We start from the raw sequence: 12,202 nt of genomic DNA, 5'->3' as shown, positions 1-12,202 counted from the left end.
GTAATCAGAGGTAGCAAGGTCACAAGTCTATATAAATAGACTTTTCTTTTTTCTGAAGGGAGGAAAGCTATACAGACAAAAAAATAAATGTACCCACTGAACATAATGTTCAGCCTAAAACACCCACTTTGTATCCCCATTATACCACCCCTACCCCTACCCCAACCCAAATCCCTCCCCTCCACAAGAAAAGAATCCCCAGACCTTCCAGTTTAAACATTCACTGAAATATTACAAGTCCTTTAAGTAAAACAAGTACCTCAAGGGGTTCTTCTTTCCAACCAGGACTCATTCCTGGGAGCACTAGCAGGCAAAACCCCAAACTGTGAAAATCCTCACTGTATTACGGTGAACAACTGTGAAGACTTTGAGTATTTGTTTATGTAAAACTTTGTCCAATGTAATCCAACCATGTAGCTTCTTTCAGGACTTTCAGTTAAAGCAGAGAGATGGTCCCAAACCCAGTTACACCTCCTCTTACATACGCATCCCCATCACCAACATAAAGGATATAAAGCTGTCAGGGTAAAAATAATCTTTTTGCTGAATTATTGCCAGTATTGTTTGCATGTGTTTTTGGTCAAAATAGCACTGCAGTATACAGGGGACTCTTGAACTTATCTCTGTTTGGAACAAGCTGGAAAACTCAGACTCAACACTCCAAGGTAGACAGGAGGAAGGCTGCTGAGGGGTATGAGGTGAGGGGCCTTGACATATCAGTACCCACATTCACATTTGACAGACTTGCAATGTAGAACAGAAGTCATGCCACTCCACCATGGCTTCGTGACTTTGGAGAGAGACAGGAGTAAACTGTCCCTCTAGAACTCCTGAGAGGTGAGCAGACGTCACTTGATATAAATGATGACATGATCCTTGCATCAACAAGATCCCACCGTCACCAAGAGCCCACTGTGGCTAACAGCTACATTATTCACTTAGCCAGGGCATCATTAACTGGAATTCATATGTAGAACTATGTGTGTCTGCAAGTGAATGTGTACATGTGCGTTTCTTTGCTTTTGAGATGGAAAAAAGTAAATATTTGTTTTTTTAATCCCAGAGTTCTTTGGCTTGATGCATTTCTAAGACGGTGAGGTGTGCATTCTCAGGTGACTGATGAGGTTGCGCTGCTGGGTAAACTTTCCCCCGCAGAGCTGGCATTCATATGGTTTTTCCCCAGAGTGGACACGCATGTGCTCTGTCAGGCGGTACTGACGTGTGAAGCGCATGCCACACTCTTCACATGCAAATGGCTTGAGGCCAAGGTGGCTGCGCATGTGGCGTGTCATGGTGCCCCTCTGGGTGAACATTTTGCCACAGATGTTGCAGGGGAAAGGCCTGGTTAGCCAGTGGCTCTTTTCATGTTGTCTCAGCGTTGCTGGGTCTTTGTAGCTCTTACTGCAGACTGTGCACTTGAACGGACGTGTTTCTGAGCCAAAGTTGGAGGGACCTACAGGGGCAGAGAGGTCCTCTGCCTCCTCTTCATCTTCCTCTTTTACAAAGGTCCCTCCCTCCTCTTTGATATAGAGCTCATCCTCAGTGTGCGTCTCTACGTGAGCATTGAGCTGCTCAGAACTCGGGAAACCCTTACCACAGGGAATGCACACATACAGGTTGTCTCCAAATGCTGGCTCAAAACCTTCCTGCCTGTACACGTAGTTGGCGCTGTGGTTTCCCCCTCCCCCTCCCACTCCTCCTCCTCCTGCACTCTCTCCATCACTTTGACCACTCTCCTCACTGTGGTCCTGGCCATTCTCTCCTCCTTCCTCCTCATCTTTACACTGGAAGGACTGGTCAGAGGCAAAGCTGCTTCCACTGCCCCCTCCAACCCCACAAGAGCGGCCATCTTTAGGACCAACAATCACCCCATTAACCAGGGGCCGGTCATGTTCTTCAGACTTCAACCCTGATGCCTCCCTTTTAGGCCATTCATTCTTGCGAGTACCCTGACGGGATTTCTTCTGGGGTGGGGGGACATCAGGCTGGTTTTGGGTTTCCTCTGAAGTTTTAGAGGAACAGTTGAGCTCCATGGTCTCTGACCCACAGGTGTCACCACATGGCAGGGTGGTAGAGGAGTCATCCAGTGAGGCACTGTTGGTTGTGGATACTGAGGCAGATTGGGGGGATCCTTGGGAGTTGCTGTGTGGGCTGAGGGCATCAGTGGCTGTGCCCGCAGAGGGAGGGCTCTTTTTGGACAAGTCTAGTCCAAGGTCTGGTTCCCCAGCACTTCCTCCGCTACTGATATTACCATTACTGTTGCCATTCCCTCCATTTCCATTCTTCCCAGAGCTGGCGATAAACATCTCATCATCTGAGAGTTTGTCCCGAAGGCCTTCATCCGGCTGTGGCTGGTCAGCATCAGAAGGGGTTGGAGGATAGTGGTTGTTGGGACCAACAGGGGTAGAAGAGGAGAGGCGCTCATTGTTGAGGCGTAAGCGGCTAAGGGGACCTGTAGTGGAAGGTTTACCTGGTAAGGGTTTCCCACCACCACGCTTGAGCTTCTTTCTACACAGAGCAGCGAGGTCATGAAGCTGGAGGTAGCTGGCTGCGGTTAAGAGGGCACTGAAATTCTGCTCACTGCTCTGGTCTGATGAAGATAGGAGCTTCCCAGTGTAAATGAAGTCCAGAACTTGTCTGAATACAGAGGGGTTAACCATCTCTGTATCGAGGTTAATGAGGTTATCATGAAGGACCAATGATTTGAAGTAGATGCTGCTTGCGGCCAGAATGTTCTTGTGGGCACGGAAGAGTGCGTTCTCCACCACGATGATAACATCACACAGGAAGCCTTTGGCTCTCTGCTGATTGAGTTGCAGCAGCAGTTGTTTGGCATGATTTGGCAGTTCCATTTCTACCTTCCTTCTTTCCTTCTCTCTTCCTACACGAGCACCACTTGAAGCTGAATGGGGGGAAAAAAATGAAAAAATGATTAGTGTTACATTGTAGATATGAAGAAGTATTAGTGGTCTGTAATAGAAAGCACAAAAATGTTGCCGTATCTGAGTTGGCATGTATGTATGAGAAAAGGTCAAAAGTGTTAACCAAGCAATGCAACCCAACTCGGTCAACGCAACATGCACAAGATTGGACACTAAACAGAACTTGCACTGTTCAAAAACAGTGTGGGGCATTAAATATATTTCAATTGAACACAGGTTTAAATAACAGCCCTTGCATGTCTTACACATCTGCCAATTAAAGTGCATGTGTTTTGACTCCCACTGTGAGTACGTCAATCTAAGGTTTCAGCTCTCACAGGCTCACTATTAGCACTATGTGCCACTTAATCACACAGCAGCTTGGAAACTGGAACCTTTCCGTCCCTCGCAGCTTCCTTTTTAAACAAACTGCAACCCTACATGGATCAGGTTCTGACTGTACACATCACCACTGTTGCGGCACAAAAGCCAAAGGGGTGGAGAAGAAGAAAGGGTAAAGTAACTACTTTCTAAGGTGCCACCTCTCAGCTTCTCTTTCCTATCTCCACAGAGTAATTCTAGTTTCAGTGTGGTGCCCTCTTTGGAAGCTCAGCTCACTCTGTTCTCCATTAGGTCATGGTAATGTCAGCCCTGCCCCATTGTCTGGAGGTGGAGGTTGGTGGCATAGAAGGCCCGGGGGGAGGGATTAGATGACACCTGAGCAGGGAAAACTACACAGGAGCTAATGCAGAACAGGAGGGTGGGTGTGGCTCAAAAAACAAGGACAGCACCACCTGATCCTCCAGAGAGGCCCTCATTTATGGAATTAGGACAGATGAATCTAATTTAATGTTCAACTACAAACTGACGAACTGTTATATATCACAGTACTATTGCTTGTCTGAAATTGAAAACACCAATTCTGTTAAACTAAATGAAATAGATACAACAAAGCTGACAGATGTTATGGGGATAGTAGCAGTGTGCTTTAGTTGAGGGCAGTAGGGTCCATCCCTAACTCATGTTCAGCACATTCCTGAAGTCCTGGGTATTCAGGGAAATGGACACACATCTTATATATATCAGAGCATTACAAGAAATGACAGTAACGCAGAGAAATGCTTAGCTCAAGCTGTAAATACATATCAAAATCTGACATTTGAAGCCACTGCCAACCTAGAGATTTACTATAAAATCATGTTTCACAATTTAATTTAAACTGCCCTTAGAGAAAGGGATAAACTCACAAAAATGTATCAGCCCAAATCTCATCCTAAAAATCACTGAACTACTTGTACAGACCGTTTTCCTTGTCTGTAACTGCATCAAGATAAAGAATGCAGTTCAATTAGTTTCATGAGTTCCTTTAATCATTAAATTCAGTTTGAAAGACTTAGCAAGCTTGTGTTGGATTTTTTGCTACACTAATCTGAAACTTTCAGTATAATAATGACATCCTGTCTTGTATATACTTTCCTCTGGACATAGAATAAGGATTTTTGAAGGTACATTGTTGTAGACACAAAGCTGAATAGCTGTATATCACCACAATACAACACTATACATTGCTTTTATTTGTCAAAAATGACTAAATGTATTCTACAGTAGTCGGTGCTGTATTTTATGCGACAGTGTCTTAAATGCAATTTGTCCCTAAGATGCAGGAAGGATTTGACTCTCTCAATCTATTAAACCCTCAGTCAGAAATTTTGATGATACACATTTTTTCCAACAAAGGAATATTGCTGAACTCTGAGAAGGCTGTGGTGTCTCAGGCTGAATGCTGTGAGAGGCTGTGCCTTTTAATTGGACTCCTACACTGTGGAATTCACTTGGATGTAAAAGCTGTGGCTGCTTTGAAAAATCAGCTCAACAACCATTTGTTTTGACCTTCATTTGAATACTGATCCTTTCCATCACATCTGATCTAGAAAGGTGCTATATCAACTTTATTTATAATCACTACAAAGACCTTGATGAGAGCATAACACATCCACCAGGTTATAATGCAGGCGCATTGGAGGAACAGTTTGCTGTCCCCTGTGTGAATCATAATGAACTATTCTGGAAGGCATAACCCAGATCTGCAGTTAATTGCAGAATGTGCTACAGGGGCATACAGCCCCTAACCCTGCAGGCAGTAATGGAGAAAAGGGCTGCTGAAGAAAGAAGGGCCTCTGTTATGATGCCAGCCAGGAAACCATATATCAGTCAAGTCTCTTAACATATACACACACACCTCTGCAGGCTTCATGGGGGGATTCAAGAGGCTTTTCCAGCAGACTGACATAAAAGGGGGCTGGGCTCCGTGTGGAGAAGCCAGCTAAGGAGGAAAAAAAGAGCCCTCCCCCACCCTCCTCCTCTTCTCATCCCTCGTTCTCTGTCTCCTCCCCCCATCACCCACACAGCTACCCACTCCCCCTGGCCCCTCCAGTGCTGTGCTCTGCTGTGCCGGCTGGATTCCAGGGAGCTGCTAATGGATTACGGCTGATCTATATGCAGCTAGGGTGGGACACATGTAGGCCCAGCTCCCCTTCCAATGCTGCTGCCCAGGAAAACAGGCTTAATACCACAGGGGGCATATAGGCCTGCACTGTCATGGCAGCTCTATCTGTGAGTGCATGGCACTCCTTGCAGCTTGTAAAAGCATTTCCAATACCTTGTCTAAGGGGCTGATCTGATGCGATGACTAGTTCAGATGTATAATGTTACAGTGCTGGCAAGCAGGATCATCTAGCGGCTTGGATCTCTATATTTCTAAGGTGTCAGCAAGGGCTGGCTGAGAGGTTGAGAAATGGTAAAAGCCAGTAAGAAGCAAGACTTGCTCTGGCCAAATATGGCACCACATACCAACCACAGCCAACTCTGGACTTGGACTGCAGACCAGAGTAGACGTTGCCCTTCAAGCACAGGCACCGGATCAGTATAACCTGCCTGCAGTGTTAACCTTTTCAAGAACTAAACGAGTGGGGGCAACTGCATTTTAAAAACACAGCCCCCTACTGCCTAGTCTCAACCTTGACTTGTCTCAGGAGATGAGCGGACGGGTGCACACATACTTGACAGACATGATCAGGATAACATATCCAGGTTTAGCTTTGGGACAGAAAACTAGCAGGCTTCAAAGTGCCCCCAGCAGTGAATCAATGTCAATCTCCTTTAAATTAAAACTGGTTGCACCAGAGTCCTTGATAATCTGATTTGACTTTATATACTGTTGCCTCTCACTGCATCCCTTTTCCAGCGGGTTCATGGATTAAACAGTGAGCCAGTCCACCTTGCAGAATCAGTGTTAGTATAGCAAAGGTGACTGAAACAGCAGTGTGCCATGAACAGAGGGCAGAGGTGAGCATGGAGTCCTATGGTGCAATAACAAAACACACCCAGCTACTGTGAAAGCTCACCTGCTAACAACCAACAGAAAACATATTCAACCTATTGAAAGGTTACGTCTCACACAGATTCAATAAAACTAAATGCAGGAATCACTTTGCAAAGAGACATAGATGATAATAATGTGCAGGAGAGAATTGGTAGAGACAGATGAGCAGGTAAAGATTGTTTAAAGCAGGCATAGAAAGAGAACCAATCAAGACTGCAATGTGTGCACACTCAGAGTGCACGTACACACATGCACAAATACACACACAGAGTATGCTGGTGGGCAGAGAGAATGGGGGAGGGGTTAGGGGGATGGTGCGAAGCCAGTTTGAAATACAAACACCAAGCAACCACCTCTGAGCCATTTGAACATGGCTCACGATACTACATGGGTTGATCCATTCATGGGGTTTACAATTATCTCAGTTTTAGTTCTCTTGTGATTGAAAACGTGGTTCACACATACATGAGGTTATTAACCAGGACAGCTAAGCTTTTCCGTAACTCACACTGTATGTCCCTTTACACCTGTAATAATCTGCATCAGAGGAAACAGCTATAAATCTGTCTGTAATGATGTGATCATGATTTCAGCAGAAACATTGATCCATAATTAGAAAGTTTAAATGTTCACACAGAAGAAACAACTTACTGACACCAATTAGGTTAAGCCAAAAACAAATTTGTCTGCTAAATTCTTTTACTTGCACTGCAATAATCCGTTTACTGTAAAACCTGCAGCTAAATGAATGCGGTGAGTAATTTTTTTTTTTTTTTAAACCACACAACATTTTTAACTGTACATTTTTAGAGCGTTTGGATTAGACAGACTGTGTCGTGGGAGAGCAGACTATATTTTCATAGTGCGTGATTTACAAATAGTCCATTGTTCAGCCACTGAAAACAGATGAAGTATTTTTGATCAGAGTTTGGATTGATCAGAAGGATGCACTTATGAATAATGTTTCCTTTCATCCTTGCACACTGTTGTCACGGTGATAGTCCACCTGCCTGAAGTCTTTCTCATGTACATTCAGACAACTATAAACCATTTCAGAAAGAAATGGGGATCAGGGTTTTGCAGCTGACGTCTAGCAGTGTTAAACAGTTTTTTCTTAATCCCTTTTCTTTTTAAGGGACAACATGTTTTTATTGTCATACATTAATGAAATCAGTTTACTGCAGGAAGTCATTAGTACCTGCATACTCTGAACTCCTGCACAGTGAGCATGACCCAATAACAGAAATGGGTCACTCAAAACATGAATGTTTAATCCTAAAATATAGTGCAATCTAATTTTTACACTGAATATTTGAAAATGCCATTCAGTGTTGAGTTGAATTTTCTCCAGTGATGTATAGAGAGCAGAGCTATTTAACCAGGTGCCATGGAGAGCAGAATATGCAGTGTTTTTTTTATTCCAATCAGAGACTGCAGAGGGTGAAATGATAAGTGAGAACACCTGCTCTGGTCTTTTCTTGGAATACATACAGAGAACCTTTTGGATTCTGGACATTGATACCAGTCATGTTATGTTTTCAGAAAAGCTGTAGGAGATTTGTGCAAAAGCTAAAAATATTACGACGAGGTATTGTCCTGTCATGTTTGTTTGAGACATTCATTTATGCAGAATTGGTGAACAAAAATATTTAATAACAGGTGCATGACCCTATTGCCACATGGCCAAAGGGGGAAGTACACTAACTGCAGTATCTCTGCTGTAGTCTGAGTAGAACCCTTCCAATTAAGATTCATTTTCTGTCAGGCAGTTCAGCCATGTTGCAGACAAACAGGTCCTGCCCAGGGTGCAGCATAATGAAAAGAGCCCGTCCATTTTATCATAGGAGGGGGTCAATGGTTGCTGTGTAGCCCAGATGTGCCAGTGCTGTGCAGCAAGGAAAAAAAAGGCAAGGACCTAATTTAAAAAAAAACAAACAAAAAAACCCAATCAAACCTAAAGATCAGTTTCTTTGTGGATTCATTACATTTTCTAAAAAAAGTCTAAATAACACTTGCATTTAAGTATTTTCATGATCATTAACCTATTTTCCTACATTGCAACTTTGCTCTCTGATGTACTTGTCACCCACAGGTAATGCTAAAGTCACAGGTACGTCCTGAGGGAATAACAGGTATACAAATCCTCTCTCATGTGTGTAAAAATAGCATGCACACTCAAACTTTCTTAAACTTCATTTTTGTGAGGGTGCAGGACACAGTTACTTAAACTGGGTCATGTAGCCTGTCCTTATGCTCCGCAGAATGGCACCAACATTATTTATCGGAATAGGACAAGTTAATGTCATGATAAAAAAGTATAATAAAATAGGAAGATGCCTCAAAGTATGGGAGTATTTTTTGCAGTCAAACTGCATGGACAGGGATCCACATGAATGTCACATGTACAAAGCTAGAAGACAAATGTCCAATCCAGTACTTTTCTCATGTTTACAGTTGCTATAAAGACTTTTTTGCTTGTAAATAAATTTACAAAAAAAATACACACATTTTACTTTGTCATTATGGGATTACTGTTTAAAGACTGATAACTAAAAAAAAAAGTAAACTTGGATTAATCTGAACTACCTGTTTCACTCGATTTACAAAAAGTGGAATCAGATGCTTCCTTTTGCAACTGTGTGTGACAAGAACATGTACAACTTCACTGGTGACACGGTGGTTTTGACAGATTTTGAATTTTAGATCAAGCATTAAATATGTTTATATCAAAATCCTTTCAAACAAATTATTGAGTTAATTTTGCTTTAGAGTCCAACAATTTCACGTAACAAATTTTCTACATACATGCTATTTTTTGCATTCTTGAAGAAGCAGATTACACATTTGCTATTTAGTTATATAAAACCCTGAATGTGGTTTTATTGTTCTTCCTTTTTCTTTCTGCCATGGTTGGATGCATGTGCATTTCTGCTCAGTGTTGTCCATGCCATATTGTATTTTGTAAGTCAGTTGCTGCAACCAAAGAGCTCCCTGGAGAAATTAAATAAAGACTGAAATGACTTTCACTGAGGCTACCACCAATACTGGTTAGGAACTGCCACCCACACATACTGTATCCAATTGTGTATCCTCACTAAATGTGAAGTAATCAACCACTTCTCTAACAAGCAAACATATGACTGCTGTGATAAAGTGCCCTCTGTCTTAAGAGAATGAACTTTGATGAGATAAGCCCCCCCCCCCCCCATGTCCAAATGACCTGGTGCCGCATGCTTAGGCTAAGGACAGAGGGCATGTTGGGTAAGAAGAGACCTGTATGGTCCAAGGTTTTACAGAGCTGCCACCCCCTCCTCCTCCAGCCGTTACACACTGTGTAACCTTCTGGCTATCAGCACTACATTCCACAGACTGCTTCTTCTTCTTAAAGAACAACAACCCTGCCCTGTGGTGCTTTAGCCACTCAACAAACAGCAGACAGCACAGAAAAGAACACACACACACACACACACACACACAGTATAACAATACATATAACACACTAGCACAATCTGTAAGCAGAACATATAGTCTAAACAGCTTTCTTACTGCATTTTGGTGCCCACACATGCCACTGTAAGCCATGATCGCAATGCACACAGGATACTGTGGTTGTGTGTTGAGAAGGGAAAAGGACAAGCAGGGTGAGGCAAGACCAACCGGCTGATCGTGAGGATCATGAGACATACAGATACACAGACCTCAAATTACCCTCCAGGCCCCACTTTGTAGTCCAGAGTAATCAATGAAACTAGGCACACTGTTCCGTTGATTTGACTCCTTTATTTTAATGACCTTAATTAACTTGTCTGACATCTATTATTACAGCCTACATTTCCGGCATACCTGTAGTTTATAAGATGTACTGGGATCATCACTCAACACTTGGAGCTTATCGCTGTTACAGATGCAGTGTTTTCACTTTACAAGCATAACCAAATGATTATGTGTATAATATGAAAAAAAGCATTTGGATGCACCATCTTTAAAATACTGTGCATTTAGGCTGTATTAATGAAATGTACAAGTCAGCAGCTTATCAGAACAGCAGGTAAAGCAACTGCACATTGCAGTTACAGTCCTGGGTGGGAGTAACCAGCCAATATATTCCCATAATTTTTTGTTTTAGACTAGAGAACCCTGAACAGAACACAGTCACCTCTAAAAGACACAGATGATCTTCCTAAAATGTCAACAACAGCAACCTCAGGAATGAAAACAAGTCTCTGTAATGACTCTGCAAACAAGTACATGAAAAAACAAAACATGCACCACAAGAAGGAAAACCGGAAAATGACTGTGGCTAACCAACTTTTTATAGAGTAACCTGACTGTTGCTGAACAAGTGAAGACCTCCGACCCCTGCAGGGACAACACTTTTACACAAGCAGTGACATACTGAATATAAAAACTGACAAATTCACTATGAGACAGTTAACCAATAACAGACTGTTACAGGTATAACACATAAGCCATTTCCAGTAACCCTGAAGCACAACACAAATATTTTATCCAAAGTATATAACTGATAGAATTAACAGGATTAAAAACATGATGATACAAAAACAGCACTGAGTAAAAAAAAGAAAAGAAAAAAAAAAAACACCCCACATTACTGACATTCCTCCACCTTATTATCTTTGTGTCATGCAGAATCACCTGAGAATCCAGCTGCCTTCACACCTGAGCACATTGTTTCAGGAGACAGGAGGTTAGCCTGACTTTAATAAGCAGATATTCACGACTCTGCTGTGGCTTTTTGCTTTAACCAAACGATCATTACAGCAGCGCTGTGTCCATAAAGCATAACAGTTTAGAGTCACAATGTAACGTTACACCCACAATGTAGCTGAGCACGAAGACGGTCAGTGTTCAGCAGTAACCTTTCTTCAGTGTATAAAAACATACCGGCTACAATCCTTTGCATAGATTCAAGTAAATGTTACAAAGCAGAAAGCAGCTGCGTCTAAACGGTGCTGGGAGTATTTGCAGCCTTACACCTACATAAAAACAAAGCAAGTATCATAGTTTATTACCAGGATTTTTTACGCAAAATATCCTGCGTAAAAAAAATCCACGCAGTAAGTCCGGTTTCTTTTAACAAATTAATTTCCTGCTATCTGAAAAAGTCAGTCTTATGATTACATGACAGCGATCGATTTCAATGAAAGCCCGTCATTGATTAGCCAACATTTCGTAAACACTTCTCTCAACACAGGAGAATGGGTTATAAAGGCGAGAAAACCAAAAGAGCGGAAACATTTGAGCCTTTCTGTGAAGCGCAGCGACGTTCATGGAGCCTTTCTGTCGCCGTATGTGCTCTGCCAACCTGGTCATTATTTGGTACACTCGTCCTGTGAGGCATCTCTGCTGAGCCTACGACGCCAAAATAAACGCCACAATATTTGCAAACAAATTATTTAGTGGTTTCGTGTACGAGCCACGATCTGCTCGAACATATCAAGTGAGATTTCTTGACTTGCCAAGCAGCCTGGTAGAGCCAGAACAGGCACCAGTGGAGCCCCTTTTTGTTGGCACGCCGTGGAAAAAAACACCACCGTAACACCGAAAACCCTTGCGATCCTTACAGCAGCTGGGAGAGAAACGATCCGAACAAAACAGACACGAAAATGGCTCCGTGGCGCATTTACAATCCACCCCAAAGAGAAATAATTTCTTTAAAATACCTTCTTACATCGGTAGGATCGTCCTCAAGCGTTCTTTACCATCCTCTTGCTCATCTCACAGCCTTCGGGACGCCATGTTGCAAGCTTATGACGTTAGGCTTCCTCACCCCTGACCCACATTTGAATAGAAACCAGCCCAGAGTGCAGCAGAGAAAACATCCCTCTGTGGGAGGGTTTGGCCACTTTCTCAGCCCAGGACCCCTGGCAACGTTACC

At 42.9% G+C, this 12,202-nt stretch overlaps 1 protein-coding gene across 2 annotated transcripts; it reads right to left on the bottom strand.

Annotated features, from left to right (window-relative positions):
• Positions 1-203: 203 nt before the first annotated feature.
• On the bottom strand, positions 204-12,202 carry hic2 (hypermethylated in cancer 2). 2 transcript variants are annotated; one of them, XM_026322030.1, is made up of 2 exons: positions 11,988-12,202; positions 204-2,902 (listed from the first exon to the last, which is right to left on the bottom strand). In XM_026322030.1, the coding sequence occupies exon 2, from the start codon at positions 2,850-2,852 to the stop codon at positions 1,086-1,088; it is 1,767 nt and encodes a 588-aa protein (XP_026177815.1). In that variant the 5' UTR covers positions 2,853-2,902; positions 11,988-12,202; the 3' UTR covers positions 204-1,085. The 2 variants fall into 2 exon arrangements, with proteins under 2 accessions (XP_026177815.1, XP_026177816.1); XM_026322031.1 differs by having other exon boundaries at positions 11,996-12,202.

The sequence above is a fragment of the Mastacembelus armatus genome, chromosome 9, assembly GCF_900324485.2.
Source record: "Mastacembelus armatus chromosome 9, fMasArm1.2, whole genome shotgun sequence".
Taxonomy (NCBI): domain Eukaryota; kingdom Metazoa; phylum Chordata; class Actinopteri; order Synbranchiformes; family Mastacembelidae; genus Mastacembelus; species Mastacembelus armatus.
The sequence above is the reverse complement of the archived record's forward strand: the minus strand, read 5'-3'. Positions and strand labels throughout refer to the sequence as shown.

Coding starts and splice junctions, on each gene's coding strand:
- hic2 (XM_026322030.1), bottom strand. CDS start 2,852: ATGGAACTGCCAAATCATGCCAAACAACTGCTGCTGCAACTCAATCAG.